Source organism: Amblyomma americanum, chromosome 7, assembly GCF_052857255.1.
Source record: "Amblyomma americanum isolate KBUSLIRL-KWMA chromosome 7, ASM5285725v1, whole genome shotgun sequence".
Taxonomy (NCBI): domain Eukaryota; kingdom Metazoa; phylum Arthropoda; class Arachnida; order Ixodida; family Ixodidae; genus Amblyomma; species Amblyomma americanum.
The window spans coordinates 135080167-135102220 of record NC_135503.1 but is presented as its reverse complement, the minus strand read 5'-3'; the positions used below and the strand labels follow the sequence as shown (position 1 = coordinate 135102220).

The window sequence follows — 22054 nt, the reverse complement described above, 5'->3', positions numbered from 1 at the left end:
CGCCATTTCGCTACATATATGCTAGCCTAACAGAGCTAGGCCATCAGCAATTTTTCTTAACTGCCTTGTACCTTGTCTCCCGTCCCTAATAAACGATTTCCGTTAAGTAGTTTGAAGTTTTGCCATCTGTATTTGATGGCAAATAAAGATTTCAATTAAATTCAATTCAAGTTGACTGGCACAGCCGGGAATGTTTCGCCGGGCGAGCATGCGTAGACACAAGTACGAACTGCCTTGTACGATCACCGACCATCGTGCGATCATAGTTTTTCATCGACCGTGACGATCATCTGACCAGCCTTAACAGGCTTCTTCAAAGTTTAACTAGCACTTGAAGCGGCACTTGGAGTTCCTCTGCTGTTCGGCGCTTGTATATAGAGGCGCATCAAAAACAAAACCACGGGGCATGCAAAGCTCATAGAAGCGAAGCGCCATTGGATAGGATTGGAAAACGTTTATTATCGGCTTGAGTTATAAATGGGTTTGTCGAACTTGTTAGGTGGCCGTCAGTGGAGACTGGCGGCGACCTCTTCGGCTCTCGTCACCACCTGTACTTGGGTTTCCAGGTCGGAGCAGAGCAACAAGGTCTCCCATGGGCCCGGGAGCGCGAGCCTCCTGAGCGATGTTGGTGGGGGATCTCTCGGACAGTCCCAGAAGATGTGGTTTACGGTGGCTTTGCCGCCGCATTTGCTGCACTCCGGCTTAAATCTATCCGGGTGCACATGGCTTAGGACAGCTGGATTAGGGAGAGTTTTTGTTTGAAGTTGTCTCCACAGTACCTCCTGTTCTTTGTTTAGGCATTTATGCGGAGCGGGGAAGGTTAGCCTTTCAAGCCTATAATGCTGAGTAATCTCATGGTACGTATTAAGGCCGTCTCTCGTCATTTCGACGTCCGAGTTAGCGTCCACAGCTCGGCCGATAGATCATCGAGCTTTATCGTGCGCTGCCTCGTTCCCCGGGTTTGACGAGTGAGCCGGTACCCAAACCAATTCCAAGTCTGTCCTGTCTTTGGGGTAATGACTGATAATTCCCAAGGAGATGGGAAATATTCCGCCCTTGGCTTAATTGCTAATGGATGCTTTTGAATCGCTGACAATCACTTCTGCTCGCGGGTTTGTCAACGCCAAGGCGATTTCCGCTTCTTCGGCTGTTTCTGAAGAGTGGGTGCGTACTGTCGCGTTCGCTATGAGTTGGCCTTCCTCGGTCACCGCGGCTATCGTGAATGCTTTCTCGGGAGTTGGGTAAGCTGCCGCGTCTACGTAGACTACGAAGTTTCTTAGCTAGGCCTTTTGCTTTGACCTTGCGTCTTCCTTCGTGGTGGACGGGGTGCATATTTTTCGGTAATGGTTTTACCGTGATTGTCCTTCTGAGGTTGGACGGGATTTTTCGAGTATCCGCGTTGAGCGGTTCCGCGTTTATTCCGAGCCTTTCTAGGATTGCTCTACCCGCATTGGTTCGAGTGAGCCTGAGCTCTTGCATTCTACGATGGGCGTCAGTCAATTCGTCTAGCGTGTTGTGTAGGCAGATTTGCAGTAACTTCTCCGTGGAGGTGTTGACTGGTAGACCTAGGACTGCCTTGTAGGCCTGCCTGATGAGTCCTTCAATTTTGAGTTTCTCAGCGTTGTATAACTGTAGATAGGGGAGGGCGTAATTCATCCTGCTGATGAAAAAGGCTTGCACTAACCGACAAAGATCTTTTTCCTTAACTCCTGTTCTTCTGTTCGCTATGCGTCGGATCAGTCTAATGGTTTGGTGAACTGAGGCGTTTAATTTTTCGATTATTTCGGTATTTTGGCGGTTCTCTTGGATTATCATTCCAAGGATTCGGATGGAACTCACTTCTCTAATTACTTTTCTTTGCACTTTTATGCTTATATTGGCTGGCGGGAGGCTGGATTTCTGTCCTCTCGGAATGCCTCTTTTAATTATGAGCTCCGATTTGGGATGAGAACATTCTAGTCCTACCGTTTTAACGTAGGCTCCTATGGTATCGCCGGCCATTTGTAGGGTCTCTTCTATCTCCCCATCACATCCTTTCGTAATCCAGAGGGTACTATCGTCGGCATAGAAAGTGTGTCTGTGATTATGGATGGCCTCGAAGTGGTTCGGTAGTTCTACGAGGGCCAGGTTAAATAAGAACGGCGATAGTACCGAGCCCTGCGGTGTCCCCCGACAGCCCATGCGTATAGGATCCGAGATTACCCCACCGAGCGATATCTCTGCCGTCCTTTGGTCCAGAAACGATCTTGTGTACTTGAAGGTTCTGAATCCTGGATTTAGCCTCGATAGGTTAGTGAGGATGGCGTCGTGTGACACGTTGTCAAACGCCTTGTTTAAGTCTAATCCGAGGATAGCTCTCGTATTCTTGCTTTTGGGGATTACATCTTCACTAAGTTGAATCATGACGACCTGCGTGGACAGTTGGGCTCTAAAGCCTAGCATGCAGGGGGGTAGGAAGTCCATAAAAAATCGACTCTCTCCTGGCCGCCTTTGTCGCAGCCAGGCATCGGTTTTATTTGCTTCCAACGTTCAGGTTGTCTTTTGTCTGCCTTCCTTGTGTGATAAGAGTGCACTATCGGTTTTAAAACAAAACTTACTTCAATATTGAACCGCGCAACCTTCCTTTGACAGCCTCAGAGATTCGCGACCCCATGTAGGAAGAAAATTTCCTCCAAGGTGGCGTCTCTTGTTCTATGACGTCTCCACGCTTGTGCTTGCGAGATTGGCCTATTGCGGCGATACCTGTATTTTGGTTGTTGCTTTTTTCTACCTTACAACAGCTTTCTTTTCAGTAAGAGCGGCGTTTTTGTGATGAGGAGCGAGTATCCTATCGATACAAGCCAGCTTCAATTTCTCCACAGTGCCCCTTTAACAGCTCCGTGCGCCGCGCGAATAGGGGGACGGTAAGCTTCATTCGTCTATTCTAATACTCAGTTTCCTTTAAGTGAACTGCAAGCGCCCACTGGTAACCTCACATCCTGCTTCTCCCAGCGGGTCAACAATGGCTTCATCTCCTGATCTATTTGGCGGTTACAGTGCTCGATTTCAGAGCGCGGGTTCGCGCTCTGCAGAAGACGCTGATCGGCTGTATGGATCTTTAAGAACCAGAGGCGGTCGAACTTAGTCCGAAATTCTCCAGTAATGATACCCTTTTTTTCTCACTCCCTCAAAAGACAGAAGGCTTCGAATCCGAAATGACGCCCCCAAAAAAAAGAGCAGGAAAAAAGCCATCGCATCCAATTTGAAAAAAAAAATGCAAAAAAAGAAAAATACGCCAAGCTGTACGCTCACTCGCTGAAATGGGCCGTCTGTTGATGCCAGTGCACAACCGATACCTTGCGGTTAATTATGGATGCTTCAGTCATTTCACGTGTTCGTTGGTCCTTGTGTTCCTCCGCGGTGGCTCAGTGGTGAGGGCGCTCGGCTACTGATCCGGAGTTCCCGGGTTCGAGCCTGATCGCGGTGGCTGCGTTTCGATGGACGCGAAACACAAAGGCGCCCGTGAGCTGTGCGATGTCAGTGCACGTTAAAGATCCCCAGGTGGTCGAAATTATTCCGGAGCCCTCCACTACGGCACCTCTTTCTTCCTTTTTCCTTTCACTCGCTCATTTATCCCTTCCCTTACGGCGCGGTTCAGGTGTCAGCCGATATGTGAGACAGATACTGCGCCATTTCCTTCACCTAAAAACCAAAACCAAAACCGAGACAGATACTGCGCCAATTTCCTTCCTTCCTTGTTTGGAAAGCCTTTGAGCGGTTGCACGGGCACTCAATTTTAGCGAAAACCAGCTGATGACAGCTCTGTACGTGGAATTAGGTTGCGCGGCGTGTGATTAGCCATTGAGCTTGAAATGAATATGCTTTTTGAGAAAGGGGAATGGCGCAGTCTCCGGAATAATTTCGACCACCTGGGGATTTTTAACGTGCACCGACATCGCACAGCACACGGGCGTCTTTTCCACCAGCGACAACCACCAGCGACGCCGTAGCACATCCGTTCTCTGAAAAGGTTGCGCACAATTTTATGGAACGATCCAGCCCGAATTCAACAATGGCGCTATGAGCGAAACCTTTTAATCGTGAAATTTTCGTGTTAAGAGGCCATCCCTCCACCTGCACCAGTCAAATAATGGCCCGTTATGACGGGCGATTTGCACGGGCTGAGGGAGTTTCGAAAGTTGTTCAAATAACAAAGTTTATTAATACGAATGCATTACATGGCGCACCAGTAAGAATATTCAGCGCTCCTTCCAAGAGAAACGAACCCAAAACCCACATGACCTCATGACGTCATGGACAGTGCCTACATAATCAGGAAAGAAAGAAAAATGAAGTGTATTCTTAAGTGTGTTTCGAACCCAGGCCGGAGTGAACAGACCAGCTTCGCTAGCCGCCGCCTTACAGCAATACGCCATCACCGCAGAACAGACAGACAGACAGAAAAACTTTATTCAGCAAGTGAGTTTTAGACCCAGCTGGGTCCCTGGGCCACTGCGCGGTCCCGCACTGCATCAAGTAGGTCATGCCGGGACATGACGTCGGCAGCCCGAATCACCGCAACACTCCACGCGCTGAACTGTCAGTCGCTTGCGCTAGGTTTAGGTATCGTCGTCTTCGTCAGCTTACATTCGGGCGGCGCGAAAAGATCTGCTTCGCCGGCCACTACATTAGAGTAGCACGCCGTATCCGCAGCCGAACACCCCGCGTGCTTGCTTTCGCTAGTCTTACGTGCCCTCCGTAATTCTCCTAGTCTTTTGGCAACAGCTCGCAAAATATTCAGAAACCGCGAGTCGCCTAATGTCAGCTAAGCGTACATACCACATCATGTGCAACTACGCTGTGTGTATCGTGTGCGGTATGTGCAGTTTAACGAGCGGGCACCACACGAAGGCTTCGATGGGCGCTGTAGTGGAGGTCTCTGGGTTCTTTAACGTGCGCTCACACCGCACAGCACACGGATGCCTTTGCATTTTGCGTCAATTAAAGTGCAGCTCCCGCGGCTGGTATTCCATCCTATGACCTTGGGACCGGCAACCAGGCGCCAAAGCCACTGAGACACCACGAGGGATGACAATACACGGGTGCCATAAATATCCATCCGAAGGACTGGCTGCTAGCTGCATCTCGGCAAAACAATTTATATCCAAGCTCCATGTGCACAAGTGGAATCAGCGTGCTCTTAGGATATTGGCAACTCAGCAAAGAAAGCATCAGCCATGCAGGCATTCCGAAAGGAGGGCGCAGAAGAGGATTACGTGTCTCGGAACATACCTATACAGGCTGCAGAGCGTTCATATACTTAACAGGGAAAGTGAGAGGCTTTTCAGTCGAGGACAAACTATCTCTCCACTGCTACTCAGCGCATTTTGCTGGATACAATTTCAGGATTAGTTTGAAAGGATTTGAATACAAATGGTAGTGGAGGCAACCTTAGTTATATCTGATTTACTGATAACATCATCTTGCTTGTCGAAGAAAGGGTAATATTAAATTTGGCTAAATTGAAAGAGGCATGTAGGCTGCAGATATGTCCATGTTTAGGCTAAAAATGGAGCTCTGATAGGGCATAAAATTACGTAAAAGGTAAAGATCTTAGCGGCACCTCTGGAAATGCGTTTATTGCGCATGGTAAAGTAATTTTTCCACGGGTCATTATTGGCTGACTTTTTTAACAAGCAACACTATTTAAACAATGTCCAGCCGCACCAGGTCACATGTTGAAATCAGGGTGACGAGTGCAGATGGGATACGAAAATTCAATGCGTAACTTTATTCCCACGCCACGCGGTCTGTCTGCCGGAAGCCTTCTTGCACATCAGCTTGGCAATAGCAAAGCAGAAAGCTCTGAGTGTTTTTCGTGCTGTTTGTGAATGCGGAAACCGCTAATAATATATCCGGGTATAAAGTGGAGAACAATACCGGGGCACAATCTGCTGCCATATACCTACCGTATACAAAGAGCCCTCTGATCAGCGAGGAAAGTCGACTTTGTTATCGTTTCCTCTGATTCAAGGCAGTTGCACATGACTTAAAGAAATGGCAAATCTCCGTTCACATGTTAAAGAAGAGTGTATCTTGAAGGGAACAATGGACTTCGTTTGTGGATTCATCACTAGCGTAGTCACGCGTCCTGGCAGATGAAAATCCTGGTAGCTTTGCTGAAGGACAATATACGGGTTTTATATGCCTTCTTGTGTTTGTATGTACTTATATTCTTTCAGAGGGGATACTTCCTGTAACACGTAACTCCTTCCTTCTCAGCAGGTAATTTTGAAAAGGATCGCGCCTAAAGTGAATTTCTTGCTTCTACGAAGCAAAGCTAAAAGGGGAGGCAGGAGAAGTTATTTTACAAAACACTCATCAAAATGACGTAATTGCCTTAAAAGAAGTGTAAGTATTATTATTTCAGAAAGTGTAGTTCGAACTTTTTCATAAGAAGGCCGATAAACTTTAAGAATCGACGCCCGATTACAAATCGCCTTGAGCAAGACAAAATGCGTTGAACATAAAAAAATTGATTTACAGAGATAGGGCATACACGTCCTCTTTAAACTCCCACTGGATGCATCCCCACTTCATAATTCCTTTTGAGAACGAATTAAAACCTCGAAAGAAGTAACCATAAACGGCATCAGCGAAACTGCTCCATTTATGAGACTTCCGTCAATATGTAAGTCGAAATTTATTGCGACTGCAACTCTAAGATGTACACCACCCGTAAAATGCCTTTTAGGCCACAGCGTTCGCTTCTAATGGTATTAATGTTATTTTAATTCCATCTTTAAATGGAACCATTCAAAGAACACGACAAGAAGCAGGCTTCTACCGCGGGAAGAAACATTCTCTTAGCTTATCAAAGCCCTGTGTTCTTTAATAATGCGGTCATGGGTCCATAATGCGGGTCGCACGAAAAACCTTTGGCCCGAAGACGTTTGACGAAGTCTACTTCTTCGCATAGCCCTCTAGTCTCCGTAGATGGCACCACCTGCAGGACGACTGCTACAGTGCCGCAGTGGACAAGCACGCTTGATGGCATTTATAAGCTTTGAGATAACCGCTGAAATAATCCAGTGAACTCCCACTCCTCCCCTCCACCAGTACGATGACGAAGCGACATCGACAGCTTTACCATTGCCGCTGTCCCTGAAAGTGTACTGTTGCAGGGATTCCCAACAAGAAATAAAATTACTTAGGTAACTTAAGACTACGTGCTTTGAATGTGAACGCATTCTCTCGCCGTGAGCTCAGTTGAGAGGTTCATTAAACATTCCTTCTTTCCCAATGACAAACCTATGCATTAGCATTGCAGTCATAAGGTAACGCATATACTAGATTCAACATTATTCGCCTAGAAGCAACACTGTTTTCTGGCCTGTAGGTAGCGTGCTCACCGCGCAATCTGGTATTCCTTTTGTTCAATACCCCACACCTTCGGAATTTTTTTATTTTTCTTCGCTGTAGACGTCACTGACTTATGGCCTACTGCTGACGTCGTGCGAGACGATGGTGACGTCAGGGGGGGGGGGGGGGGGGGGGGAGGCGGGTTCGGACCACTGCTGCTTGTCAAAGCCCCCGGGTTTCGTTGCCAATGATCGATATAAATCTTTCGCATTAATATAGTTTGCCTGCTGGTGAACGCGGGTGTTTTTGAATGGAATACATCACGACGTCGACAGCACCGTTTGACTCCCGAAATGTCCCACACACAGCTGCTGCTTAGGTGTGTTTCGCCTCAACTTGCTGCGGAGATTTGAGACCGTTTGCGGTTACATTTCCTATTCCTTATTGCCTCAGATGAAGTGGACTTCGTTCCTGAACTCGGTTCTGCGTGACGCCCAAGTGAGCCTGGACAAGTACGACCGCATAATCCTGTCTAACAGGCACTACCTGCTCCGCCTGGGCGGCATCCTTGCCATGGCGAAGACGTAAGTCAGTCCCCACCAACCGGACGATGTCGGTGGACAATCGCTGGTGCGCAAGGGCTCTGACGGAGCGCTGTGCGTTACCCGGCGATTCGATACAGCTGTCTATAGTTGACTACGCGTACCAGCCGGTCACGGCTGACAAAGAAGTTACGGCTTCATTTTTTTTTTCAAGAAAAAATTTGCAGGTCGATAGCCAGGTTCGACCCTCGTGTGCGCGATGTAGTGCTGCAGCACTCGGCTACGACGCGAGGAATACGAGCCTGCGGACGCATTGGCTGCTCACAGGCATGCAGCGTGAGACTGTGTAACCGTGTTTTGAGATCATGAGTGTTTTAGACCCCTTTTCTTTGTTTCTACATGAACGGCACTGAGGAATGGAAAGCACGGACTTTCTATATCTGAATCCGCTGAAAAACAAAACGAATGGAGCTGTATAATATTGGAAAATTTTGTTTTTGGCACACGAAAGGGCTGCAAGATTTCGTTCTTTCCGTACACGTCTATTGTTTAAACTTTTAATGTTTATGGAAAAAACGCTGCAAGGGGCACCCAGACGCCACTACTTCTGTCATGCGCGGAGAGATTACGGAGAGCCTCAAATCAGGGGTTATAAACCAGTTCGTTATTTTTGCGATTAGTTGCACGAAAAAAATTGGCGCCTGCCGTTGAAGCTGCATAACGGGAAGTGGTTTTAAGTGGAGCAAGACAGCACAGAAAGGAACGAATTTGTCAGGACAGAGCACTTGTCCTGTCGGCTTCGTTCTGTGCTGTGCGGTTTTTCTGCACTTAAAACCAATTCCAGTAATAAAACAACGAGCCTGCAAAAACGTCCTCGGAAGCTGCTTAGACCGCGAGACTTAGCGGCGCTAGCTTGCAGCTGTCCCAAATACATGCTAACGGCACGGGCATGATTCAGAACGATAACTATCAGCACGTATGTTTCCAATGAAAGGTTCCTCAGAGCGCCTTGATTTTTGATCTTCTGTTATTAGCAGAAGCAAACTTTCTAGGCTTTTTTTCTCACTTCCTTGCGACATGAAAATTTTATCATACATTCACGCTTTGATCCCTGCTTAACTGATGTCGGAGAACTCGACTGTCTCTTCAACATCTCTTGCTGTCTGGGTTCAAGGTAACACCTTTAACTTGTTAACATTTGTGGTGGGATAATATATTAGTTTCATCTTCATCATTATCGTCATCTTCATCGTTCTAAGTCAGTGAGCGCTCTGCAGGACAAATGCCTCTCCCATATCTCTGTAATTAATCCTGTTCTGTGCCAGCTGCGACCACATTATCCCTGCAAACTTCGTAATCTCATCCGCCCACCTGAAATTCTGCCACCACCTAGGTGTAAGTATGGCTGCACTTTATTAAGCTCCGTTTAGAAAGCGAGGACAAAGCGGAACATTAGTGCAAAGACGTAACGGCACAAGAATTTGGAGCTTTCTGTTGTGTACAGGCAAAACTATAAAAAAAGAATCGTGCAAATATTTTGAGAACTCAAGCTGATTTCTTTCACTCCCCGTCTACTGATTACTTATTTTTGCCTTTCGCTGCATTCTCGGTGGAAGAAAGCACGAACAGTATGACGCGATAGTATTTCGGCAGTAAAGTGACATGGATTCTATCCGGATATGGAGTGTTCAGTTTGCCTATTTGTACGTGGATTATGAATAACGCTAACTACAAAATATAGTTGTGTGCCTAACAAGGTGAAGAAATGGGCTTAGGCTAACGTAGGATAAACACCTTGTGGCATTGGAATCTGTTTCGAAATACTGCGATGGCATGTAAACCCCCATCGCCTTGGCATCTTTCCAAGAAAAAAGCATTACGCAGATCATGTCGCGATTTGGTCTACTCATAAACAGCTTGAAACACAGAATTTTTATCTGCAACAGTCGTTAAATACTCTAGTTGCATACGTACAGAGTCGATCACACTTGCCTAAAGTGCTCAAGAGGTGCCATCCGGGGAAAGTGATATGGAATTCTAAAGCAGGTATTGATATTTACTGCGCTGAAGAGCAGCAGAATAGACGTGTGCACCGCACAGGCACCAACGCTTTACCGCTAGCAAAGCAGCTGCGAAAAGATTTCACTTCATTTTCTGCGCAGCACACCGCCCGAGCGCTCTAGACAAGTGCGTTCGACTCTATACATGTAGCAGGCCTGGAGCTGTCACCACAGAAGTCCAGGTACATTCATGTTGCAAACTACAATGGAAAAGAATTGGCAACTAATAGCGTCACGCCGAAGATTGGAAGTCAGTTGAGAGTCCTTGGCCTAGACACTATTCATAGATCTGGCAAAGGAACACAATGACATCATAGGATGAAAAAAGCAGCAGCGGCTTCCTTGAACTTGATGAAATGCATTTCGTCTAGGGGAGGACGAGCTCGAACGGACACGGCAAGACGTCTTGTACGGTCGGTACTTCAGCCCAGGATAGAATCCCATGAGTAGTTCCAACGACTGGCGAGGCGACAATGGGTGGAGTGGGAAACAATAAACAGGAACGCAATGAGCAACATCTCGGTCTTACCAAAACGCACCCGGATCCCGATTCCAACGACTGGCGAGGCGACAATGGGTGGAGTGGGAAACAATAAACAGGAACGCAATGAGCAACATCTCGGTCTTACCAAAACGCACCCGGATCCCGATTCTCCAGGAATTTGCACAGCAGAATGCCCAGGCAGAACTAACGGATGAGTGAGGGGCAACAAGAAATCTGAAGCGAAAGTACGTTATGTCTATAGCATCTTTGTACAATGCGGTGATAGTGCAAACACCTACAATGGCTGACACCCCTCCGTGGGAATTAACAACTATAAAGGCGAGAGCCTTTAATGGCTCATGCTCGCGTCCGCCCGTACGTTACGCTCTTCAATTCGATAAGAAAAATAATCTTTGTGCACGATGGGTTTCGAGCCACCATCTTTCCGATGCGCTGCCGAGCGTGCTAAAGACTACGCTACTTGCTGCCAACGCATATGTAGTTCTCCTTGTCTAGGACGCTGCAGAGTGTTTGCGGAATGGCGTCGAATCAGATGGATGCCTCCCAAAGGCCCTCCAGTGTTTTCAGCATTTAGGATTCAAAAACAATTGTGTACTTAATTAACATCATAACCACACATCAGTGACACAAGCAACAGCACCCCGCTTTCGCCTCACCGCACTTATGGTCAACAAAGTGCCACCCTGAATTTTTTTCAACAAACAAGACGACTAAACATCGTCGTAAATAGAAGCTGAGAACTCGACCTCTGGTTGACGAATGCCTAGGAACATGCATTGCATATACGGACGCACTGATTATTGAAAAGGTCGGCAGAACAGCAGCCACTAGCCCGATGCACCGAGAGCTAAACGTACATCATGAATACGTATCAGACCTTCCTGATCCGCTTGCGATGGAACTTCATGCAATCCGCTATGCTATAATGGCCATAAATAAAATAGAGTCTATAACCGAAGCCCATATCTATACAGATTCATAGCAGCCATAAAATAACTGAAGAAGAATGACACAGGCACTATGTTCATTTCAGGAGATCCATGCACTCAGAAAACAGACACGCACCCAGACGCACTAGACACAAAGGTGGTGCTGAGAACGCTGAGCATAGAAGAGTGGACAACCTTACACATTAAGTTCCTAACACTAATGCACTCCCCACCAGGCTTCGCTTTTGACAAGCCGCCCCGCTCTGCCCCTCCTATAGCATTCCCTTAGCGAAAACTAATACGTTTGGAATATACAGCGGGATATTTGTAATGTGTTTCAAGCATATTTTGTATTCATGAATGCACTAAAATTATGCCTGAAATAGGTTCCTGAAGTTTTATGCTTGGCATTCGAAATATATTCTTAAAATTTTCCAAAAATACCTGAGTTAGCGCAAGCTTCGAGCATGTTTGAAACGCGTGAAAAAAATATATGTATGAGGTTTTCGCAGCTTGTCAATGTTTTAAAAGTGTACTTTCGCAAATATGAAACTAATTAATTTCAAATATACTCCAATTTCAACAAGCGGGCAGTCATTTTAAACATATTTTAAGCACACTTCAAGCTGCCGTAGAACAATCTAGCGCTCGAAATCGCGTTTCGGAAAATGGCGTTTGCATGTTGGCAATGCATTGAAAGTGTGCTTTCGCAAATACGACATTAATTCGTCCAAATTATACCTCAAATATAAAGAATGAGCTATCCGCGTAAGCATATTTGCAGCACACTTCAAGCTGCCGTTGAACAGTTAGTGCTCGAAATCGCGTTTTGTGAAATGACATGTTGGCAATGTATTTAAAGTACTTTCGTAAATACGGAATTAATTCGTCGAAACTATACTTTGCAGCACACTTCAAGATGCCGTTGAAAAGTTAGTGCTCGAAGGTAGTGAAAAGTTAGTGCACCAAGTGCGCGGAGTCGGTAAAACGTTGCGATTATTAAAGGTGCCCCGCGCTCTTTCGTACCGAATCGATTGGTAACACGGCGTCCGATATGCGTCCAAAAGTTCGCTTTATTTTTTTCTTTTCGAAGACAACGGGGCTGCAGTGAGCGTATCATCCCTGCTGATTTGTCGCAGCAACGTGGTGGCCAACTACCTCGCATGGCGTGTCGTGGAGCTGATGGGTCCGCTCACGGTCGAGCGGCTGCGCCGGTGCCGGTTCCGGTTCGACCGCTACCGCTACTCGATGTTTGACCTGCCGGAACTGTCCCGCGAGTGCTACGAGCACACGGCGCGCTACATGCGCTTCGCAACAGCAAAGCTGCTCTACGACGACCTGGAGGAGAAGCCCGTAGAACGACACGACAAGGTGCGCGCCGCTCATCTTAGCGCTGCAACGTTTAGGCGCGTAGAGAATCCACGCTCCGTCGTTAGTGTAGCACTAACGTCAAGGGGTATTCATCTTCGCTGATGTTTGAAGAATACTCTAGTCTTTCATCACAGCCATCAATTCAGAAGCAATGTTTTAAACAGGTGCTGGCTTCGCACGCACTGCGTTCTGGGATAGCCGCAATTTTTGTTGGAAAGTTACTTTGCAAGTGATTAAGAGTGGTAATTTGGGCTAGTGGACTCATTACGAAAAGGCAAAGCAGCTCTTTCAGAACACAGGCGACTGAAGAAAGACAAACAGACGCGCTAACTGCTACCTAATGAAAACTGTTTTATTTGCGAATGCAAAGACGCTACGTCGCCCAATGGATGTAAAAACAAATAGTTCGGACCGAGGAAGCGATCTTCCTATACACCGCAAGAAATCCAGAAACTCCGGGCCAGAGCGTAATCAGTCGGGCATCTTAAGAATGTATCGAGGAAAGACAGCCAGGAGAATTTAAGAAGCTTTCACCATCCACAAGAGGGGAGAGACATGTGATAGCACTCCTTCGATCGCGTTCTTGAAAGAATGAATTATGAGATCACTGCGGCACCCGCATTGAAGGAATGCGTAAGCATTGACCAGGATTCAAACCTGGATTATTGTGGCCACAACGCAAGGCACTAACCACTATACGATCAGGGCTGCCCGGGAGGGAAGGACGGCACAGGGTCACGTGATCATCTGATTCAGAGAATTCTCGTCAATTCATCGAATTTCCCAGTTGCCTCAAATATTTGCATCAGTTAATCAAGTTAAGTCATTGACCCATTTTGAGTTTTCAAACTTGGCGCCACGCTTCGCTCCGTCCACACTACTGGTTTTTCAAATTTGGCGCTACGCTTTAGCTCCGCCCACTTCCGGTGTTTTCAAATTTATCGCCACTTTTGGTCTGGCCCCGCCCACTTTTTAGACTTTTTTGGTCTAATTAATTCGCTAATTACACCACATGCACCTTATAATTTCCTCTGCGAGATTTTTTCATGCTCTATCAAATGCAAGCATTCTTTTTCTTATAACTGAATTCGTTCGAACGTTATCGTGATGACAAGCGCACCATGACGTGAAAACAACTGACATAGCTATACAACGCTTACGCAATAATAACTGCTCTATCTGAGCTTTTAGTTTTATCTCATATGACCAACCCTTTGGTTTTTGCTTCTTAGGACCACGTGGTGTCTTTAAACATTCTGTTGCTTTTTGACTCTAATTCCTGTACACGAAAATAAAACCGTTTGCATTTGGTTTTCAGCGTGTGTATTTACGTTTCTTCAGTCGTCGTCGTTCCAAATGCGCTGCTATGCCCCTTCCTACTTTGCAAGGCTCAGGAGTTTTGTCTTACGCAGCGTTTCTTCAAGGTTTTATGGGCGCGAAATGCCGCTTAGAGGAAAGAGCAGCGCTTTTTCACCGCTAGACAACCTCGTTTTGTCGGTTGATTATGCTGCTGCGAAAATCTCGGCCAAATATTCCACTACCATATGCACGAGAGACCAGAAACACGCTTGAAACTAACCTTATTTATCCCACATCATTTAAAACTTGCTCATTACTTGTGTAACTTTGTCTAGATACGTAGGTGTACGAACAACTATTTCTGAAAGATGATTACACGCCACATAAACGTAAAGCAGATACAGCATAGAAACTAAATCTAACATTACGAGCAGACAAAGCATGAGAGCGCAAAGCCAGCAGTCCTGACAATCTCGTGCGCCATTCTGGTAGTAGTTGTCTCACGAGATAAATGAAAAAGACTAAATTAACCAATAATAAGTGCTTGTCAGCCATACATTTTACCTTGCTTCTTAGCTTTAAACAGGTCAGGAAACACAAAAGAAAAAAATGGTGGTGGTTTAGCTCTTGTTGAACCTGGAATGACGGGATAGCTACAGCTGGCTGAGTGGAACTTGGTCACGTGACTAACCACGTGACAAACTACGTGATCAGCCACGGCGCCACGCCGGCGGCAGCTTCTTTGCACCACGTGACCAACCACGTGACAGCGTGGCGGCGCAGCCACAGGGTGGCATGCCGCCACGCGGAAGGCTCGAAATGCTACCGTAATGTCGCTATCGCTACAAAAGGAGACGTGCGGAGGGGCCGAAGAAGTTTAAACTCTCGAGAAGTCCAGGCCTGGAAACCGCAATCAAAAGTGTTTTTGGAGGTTTGGCTAACTAGGCTCCTAGAACATGCAGCGCATACCTGAACTTTGTTTGTAATTGGTCGAGACATTTTACAGTGCTGCTTATCTCGCCAAGGCGCGGCGGTTGCTCAATGGTTGTGGCGCTCTGCTACTGACCCGAAAGACGCAGGGTCGATCACGGCCGCCATTTCGATGGCGGCGAAATTCTAGAGGCCCGTGTGCAGTAAGATGTCAGTGCACGTTAAAGAACCCCAGGTGGTCGAAATTTCCGGAGCCCTTCACTACGGCGTCTCTCATAGCCTGAGTCGCTTTGGGATGTACCATTTCTACCCTTCCCGTGGTGTCTCGCGTGTTATTTACTTAAGTGGAGGCCAGAAATTTCGTGCACTTCGGAACTAAACTAAACTATACACTTGACAGTAATGCTTTTATGTCGTTTTAGAGCTATGATTACTTCGCTGTGCCTTTCTACATAAACATCAAATCTAGAAATATAAAGAAACATGCATCTTGTGTTAGGGCGACCATGACGTTCTGGAAAGAGCAAGAACGAACAATGATGCTGTACCTTTTCATTCCTGTCTGAGCTCCACACACTGACTTGTCCAGATTCAGCGGGGTCTTGGGCATCAAGAACCCTTAGGTACAGTCGCGATAAAAACTACGCGGTCCACGGCGCAAGGAGCGGCTGCGGTGCCGCACCGCGGCGCTGCTACCTCCGTCGGGCGTTCGCTGCGATGATGCCCAGAGTGACTACAAAAGCATCGCTCTCGCCCTCCCCTGGGCACGTCACACGGCTGATGAATGTCAAGTGTCTCTTCTGATGTGGTGCAAGGAGCTCCGAAAAGCCTTAGGCCTGACTACCACTGACAACGACCGTGAGGAAAGGGAAGACCCGCGATGGGTTACGTGCGCGCAGCCGCGAGGAGACATCAGCTTTGTGGGGTGGTCTTACCCCGTTCACTGCAGAAACACCTTCTGAGCGGTCAGCGCCCACCGTATCGGAGGGTGTCGGAGCGCCCGGCGCAGAGCTGCAATACCAGCGAGCTCGTTGCGGCACCCGTGGCCCCAGGCCACCCGGCTCCCGTAACCGCGACTCCCAGAGTCGAGAAAGAGACCGCAGAGAAAAATATATACAGAAAACTCGGACCACCTACGCGGCTTCCGTACTGACTCGCTTCAGGCTCGGCAACTACGCGAGCGCTTGGCCTCGCGCTCCCTCGATGCGGACCAAGTGGTTCTCGTGCTGAAGATGCTCCAAAGAACAACGTGCTGAACATGTCGGAAAATTCAAACATGCTGCAGCGCAACACACCTCACGCTCACGAAAGCTTGCCGCAGGTCATAGCGATCAAAATTCACAATAGGCCTAGCACTTGCCAAGTTCGGACGAAGAGCGTTCTTTGAGCCGAACAGACAGTCGTTCCATATTCCAAGAGCAAGCCCGACGTTGGGTTGCCAGATATGGGGTTAGGGGAGATAAATACGTTCTCCCCGCTTAATCGCGGCTGACACAGTTCAGAACCGCCGGACCCCACCCCGTGATCGCGTACGCTACCGAGCACACGCCGACCACGGCGGGCCTTGCTCTGACGGAACAAAAGAACGACACACTGGCTGACACGAACAAGGCATTTAACGCTACAGCAACAATAACGCCATCTAGCAACAAAATACGCTGGGAAATCGACGACGTCCGACTCACCATCAAGGTTGCGAGCGAATGTCCACCCACACTAGGGGCAGGGGAGACTCCGAAGTCGGACGGGACGAGATGCGGGAGAACGGTCCTCCCCACAAGGCCTCGCCTCGCTGGCCGATAGCGAAACGTCCCCTCGCAGCGATGTTCCCCACGGCCAAGCCGAAGACAGAGCGCTCTACAGCGCGCAGCAATAACGCCGTCTGTAGCGCTCGTGTCGCCCTCTCTTGTTAGTTACGTTAACGAGGAAGGGTCACGTGGCGCGCCACCAACGGTGCACCGCGGGAAAGCTAACCGCACTACTCTTACGGTGACTTACCGCAGATGTGGCGAATTGCTTCCTGTGGGACCTTAAGCTAAGCAGCAGTTTATCTCGTATCTCGTTCAGTGCTCTAGATGAATCGATGAATCTTCCTCTGAGAGGTCATTAAGACAGCACAATTAAATCTGTGCACGTCCTCGACAATCACTCTTTGATGCAAATATTGCTTCCTTGGAGAGGATGGCTTTTGAAGAGCCGCGAAAAAGTTTGGAAAGGCATGTGTTAATCAGAATATTCTAAAATAGCAGTCCTATAGTACATGGGAAACATCGAGCGTCCAGAAATTACGCTCTCACAAGCTCCACCAGTTGTTTTTCAGATCTTGCCCCTTGTGATATTTGCATTCCCCGCTTTGTCGAAAACTATAACAACAGAACTGAGGACATTGCCGCCTTGAACCTGGTGCTGTCAAAATAGAAAATAGCTACTTCGCTCCGAGTTACGGAAAAGAAATCTGCGACGCGAAGAGTTTGAACAGCGAATTGTGAAAAAGGTAAAATAGTGATTTCGATCGAAGTCAAGAAAAATAAATCTCTCACGCTAAAGGCGAATATGTCGAGATATGTCGAATGAGCCCATGCTCGTTTCGTTCAGTCCAAATTTCTCTTCTTTTATTTTATTGACCAAAGTCTACGAAACTTCAGACCTCCCTTCGCACCCGGTAACAAAGAAGCGCGTGCTTACTAAGGATAGGAGTAACCCTGAGACGTTTCACTTGAGAGCATCTCCTGTACGCAGATCGGCACTAACTGTAAGCTTCGTGGCGAACATGAGACAAAGTGGTGCGACGGCAATGTGTTTTAGTGAGGCGAAAGGTCCCTGCCCCTGCGAAACATCTTCCTTGTTACCTTTCCCTATTACTCGCTGTGTTCTGAGATCCGCGTTATTGTCGGAAAGCATCCGAGATTCCAAGACCATCTTTATTTCCGGCGCATGCGTTCTGGCGACCTGATCTTTCTTTAGGCATTCAGGGCTATAAGGTGCAGTACTCAATTAGTTTTTATATGCAGATTAATGCATACGCACATGGAAATGCATTTCCCTGATTGAAATTAAAAACTGCTCTGCTGGAATGGCAGATTCCTCCATTTCGGATGTCTCGATCGCTGCTGCAGGTCGAAGGGTCTGCCTTGTTATAAAGCGCTGATGCAGTGTCCATCATTACTCGCATGCTTCTTGTAAACGAACTCAAGGGAAATGTTGAAATTACTCTTGTCTGTAGATTATTGCTTTCTAACGACAAAGAGGCTTCTTTAAATGAAAAGAAAGCTGTTTTAGGCTATTTATAAAACACTAAAAATAAATATTGGCATCGTTGCCGCGGGTACCTTTGCAACGCGAACTTAGGCTATGCTACAGTGCCATTCAATTCGTTATTGTCATTATGGACTTGCTTTGGCTCTTGACCTCAATAGTTTGAATCAAGTGGTACTAAAAGGAGTATTGTATTAAAATTCAAGTATGGGTCGTTTTCGGCCCAAAAAATGTCAATATAGCCACAAAGGCCGAAACAATGTTATTAAGCTCGAACAAAAATTGCATGGAGCAAGCCTCAGTGTCCTAGTGAGGGTCTTTCCTCATCACAGGCTCTGTTTATTATGCGGTTTGTGTTTCTAGTTTTGTAGGCTATTCATTTCCTTTTTGTAGAACCCGGTTATGAGGACGCAATCAGTGTCCGCAACTTGTTTTCGGCTGCCACATAAAAAACCAAAATTATTGTATGCAATATGCAGGCATGTGTGTGAGAGGTAGAAAACAAAGAATAATTTTCTTGCCGTCGGCTTATATGCAGAAATGTTAGCGGTTGCCCTGTGTGGTTTTTAGATCTTTGAAATGATTTTTCTAACGAAAAAGATTCAACATTAAAGCGATTTCCTATTCTTCGGACACTTGTAGAACCGACGCAGCTTTCAGTAAATGCCTTGCGCAGGGCAGAACGACCAATTAGAGAACGTCTTCGGTTCGGCTCTTCGTTAAATGCTTGCTTAACTGAAGAAGTATCGAATATTCGGATATATTTCTTCTGCGGATGGCTTTCAGTTCCGGGAGCTTGAAGAGCGTAACTTTCTACCTTGTACCCATCTCCTGGAGATGAATGAATGCTGATTACAACGTTGATTACCCAGGCAGTCAACATCATTTTCACGTATCATTAAAGAAAAGATAGCTCTGGTTATTATTTTACTTTCATAATTTGTCTTTTGCACCCACATCATCATCCTCAGGTTCAACATGTAGCTGACGAAGTGAAGGACGCCTTTGCCGTCTGGCTTGATCTCACCAGTTGGATGACCGAGAGCAACAAGAAGCTCGCTGTGTTCAAGGCAAGTATGAAAATCAATTTCTTTGAAATTTTCAGTTTTTTATATTCTCCATTCTTTCATTTTGGGTCACTTTCTAAACCCTGCACATGCTTAGATGGATTGTGTATTCCCGTATTAGATTTTATGCTCGGGCTCCAACTTTGCCGACGTAAAACGGGAGACATCCTGCTGACGCTGCGAAATTCCTCTGGGTCACTCGTAAAGTAATTGGCCGCTACATATTTCAGACGAGCACACAGACAGACATGACAGGACGGACGCTGACTCCAACTAACTCTATTGGAACACACACTCGTACATTTATTTGTAATGAAGGCAATGAGCGCACGCTCATTTATCATCACAAAAAACAGAGTGTAGATAAAGGAGGCTAGACAGCTATTTAGCGCCTATTCCTTTATAAGATTGCCACAGTACCCGTCCATCCAATGGTGCCATACCGCGGCCGAACTGTATTAGCTGAGACTTGACATGCCTTGCGCATTCTAGGGGCTAGAGGATTGTCATCTTCCTCGCTTGAACGCCCCGCTGTCTTTCTGGCCCAGCAAATCTAGTGAAACCTGCTCTGTGGTTCGACCGTTTATCAGTGACAGTTTGGTGGAGCCGCTGGGTAGCGTCCCATGACTACGAGGACACTCTTGACGCCGGTTCTCCACGCGTGGACTAAACACCCGCCCATAAGGCGAGCCGCCGTCTGCGGGGCCTACAACCGGAGTTCGGCCAACTGACAGCGCCGGTAAGGGCCATGACATCCACCGCGGCTAGCCAGACTACTCACCATTCCGGGAATGCCCTAGCTTTAGTCCTTCACACGCCTCGCTCGCCGCCACCGTTCCACGGAGAGAGGTTCAAGGACGTCAAAGACTGGTTGGCCAGCTTTGACCGAATGGCGGGTTTCAATGAGTCGGACGGTGAGCGCAAATTGCACAACGTCTTCTTTGCGCAGCAGAACTCTGCCAAAACGTCGTTTGAAAACCACGAAGCTTCCTTTACCACCTGGGAGGCTTTTCGTCGAGAGCAGCTAGAGACATTTACCAGCAGCGCAAGAAAATAGAAAGCTGAAATCGCCCTGCACTCGGGATCACAGCAGCCGAACGAGTGTCGCGATGTTCATTGAGGACATGACGCGACTGTTCAATCGGGCCGACCCTGCTATGCCCGAAGCCAAGAAGGTATGCCACTTAATGCGCGGCGTAAAAGAGCAGCTGTGTGCCGGATTGGTCCGTGACACGCCAAGAACAGTGTCCGACTTCACCAAGGAGGCAACGTGTATCGAGCGCTCTCTGCAGGAACGGGGCGCGCACTACGGACGTCAGGCTACTGTAGCAGCCGTTTCCCAGTACACGCGTACGTCGCTGGCCGCCGAGGAGCTTTGGGAGCTTATAAGATGCCTTGTGCGCGAGGAACTGGCGAAACTTCGTTTCGAAGCTCCACAGGTCCGCGTCGCTGCCGTAACGGACGTGGTCCGTGAAGAAATCAAACGAGTTGTGCAGCCACCCCCAGCTCCATACCCGGCGCCCTTCGTTATGAGGTACAGTGACGCGCTACGAAGTCCTGGGCCAGCAATGCGAACCTTTTCCCCCGTGGCTCCTGTGCCACCTATGCAGTACCAAATCGCAACAGTACCCTCCGTGCCACAGGAGTCCAGGCTCCCCATAAGCACAGCGCACGTGTGGCGCACGGCAAACAATCGGCCGCTCGGTTACCATTGCGGGGAGCCCGGCCACATCCTCCGCCACTGCCCCTACCGCAGAATGGGTTTAAGGGGTTTTTCACCTGACTCACCTCGACCGAGCTACAGTGAACGACCAAGGGATATCGAGCAGTACCTGGCTGATAACCTGCAGTCCTCGACCTCGTAGCGACGCCAGTCCCGATCGCCATCCCCAAGGCGGTTCTCTTCGCCCAGCCGCCCGTCATCCTCTGGCCAGTTCAGAGGTACGTCCCCACTTCGGGAAGACTGAAGACGGCGTCCTCCGGGGGTAAGTGTGCCGCTACTGGACCGAGTAAAGAGCCTCCACCTGGCGATTCGCCGCGACGCTCAGGCCGACGGCGACCTCGACGATGCGCTGCGACCTACTGGTTTCCGCCGAAATTCCGATATCCGCCGACAACCACGACGTTACCGCAGTCGTAGATACCGTTGCTGATTTTTCTGTAATGAGCAGACGGTTAACCACGACCCTGAGAAAGGTTCGGACCCCTTGGTCTGGGCCGCAGATCCGGACAGCTGGTGGCCACGTGGTAACTCCGATCGGTGTCTGCACTTCGCGAATCCAGATCCGCGGTGTTACTTTCAAGAAGTACTTTGATTTGGGCTAGTTGGTTCATATCTTGAAAGAAGTTAAAAGAAGTTGCAAGTTGGCGCCCGTCCTGTTGTGTTCGTGCCTCTTTGTCTTTGTCGTTTTAGCGCCGTCCTAACTTCTTTCAAGTGTTACTTTCCCTGGTTGTTTTGCTTTGTTACCAGAGTGCTCAAAGGATCTCATACTCTGTTTGGATTTCCTTCATGAGTACGGTGCCGTTAAGTACCTTCGGGTGCTAATCATGTCGTTTTGCACCCAAGCCCCTGTCAACGACGATACCGAGCCAGGCAGGGCTACGTTATGCGTCTGTGACGACCAAGTATTGATCCTGTCAAGAGCCAGCATGTCTGTTACCGTAGAGTGCGATAACAGCTCCAGCACTCGTGGCATTGCTGAAACCAACATCTCGCTGCTCCTGGGTCGGCAAGTCTGTTTAATTCGCGGAATTA

The 22054-nt window shown here is 47.9% G+C and overlaps 1 protein-coding gene across 1 annotated transcript in view; it reads left to right on the top strand.

The window, feature by feature from the left end:
- LOC144098087 (neprilysin-1-like) overlaps positions 1-22054 on the top strand; it is a 51134-nt gene that overhangs the window by 12339 nt on the left and 16741 nt on the right. The window contains exons 4-6 of the mRNA XM_077630639.1: positions 7795-7925; positions 12517-12748; positions 19204-19306. Of these exons, the coding sequence (XP_077486765.1) occupies positions 7795-7925; positions 12517-12748; positions 19204-19306 (466 nt within the window). The remainder of the gene's footprint in view (positions 1-7794; positions 7926-12516; positions 12749-19203; positions 19307-22054) is intronic.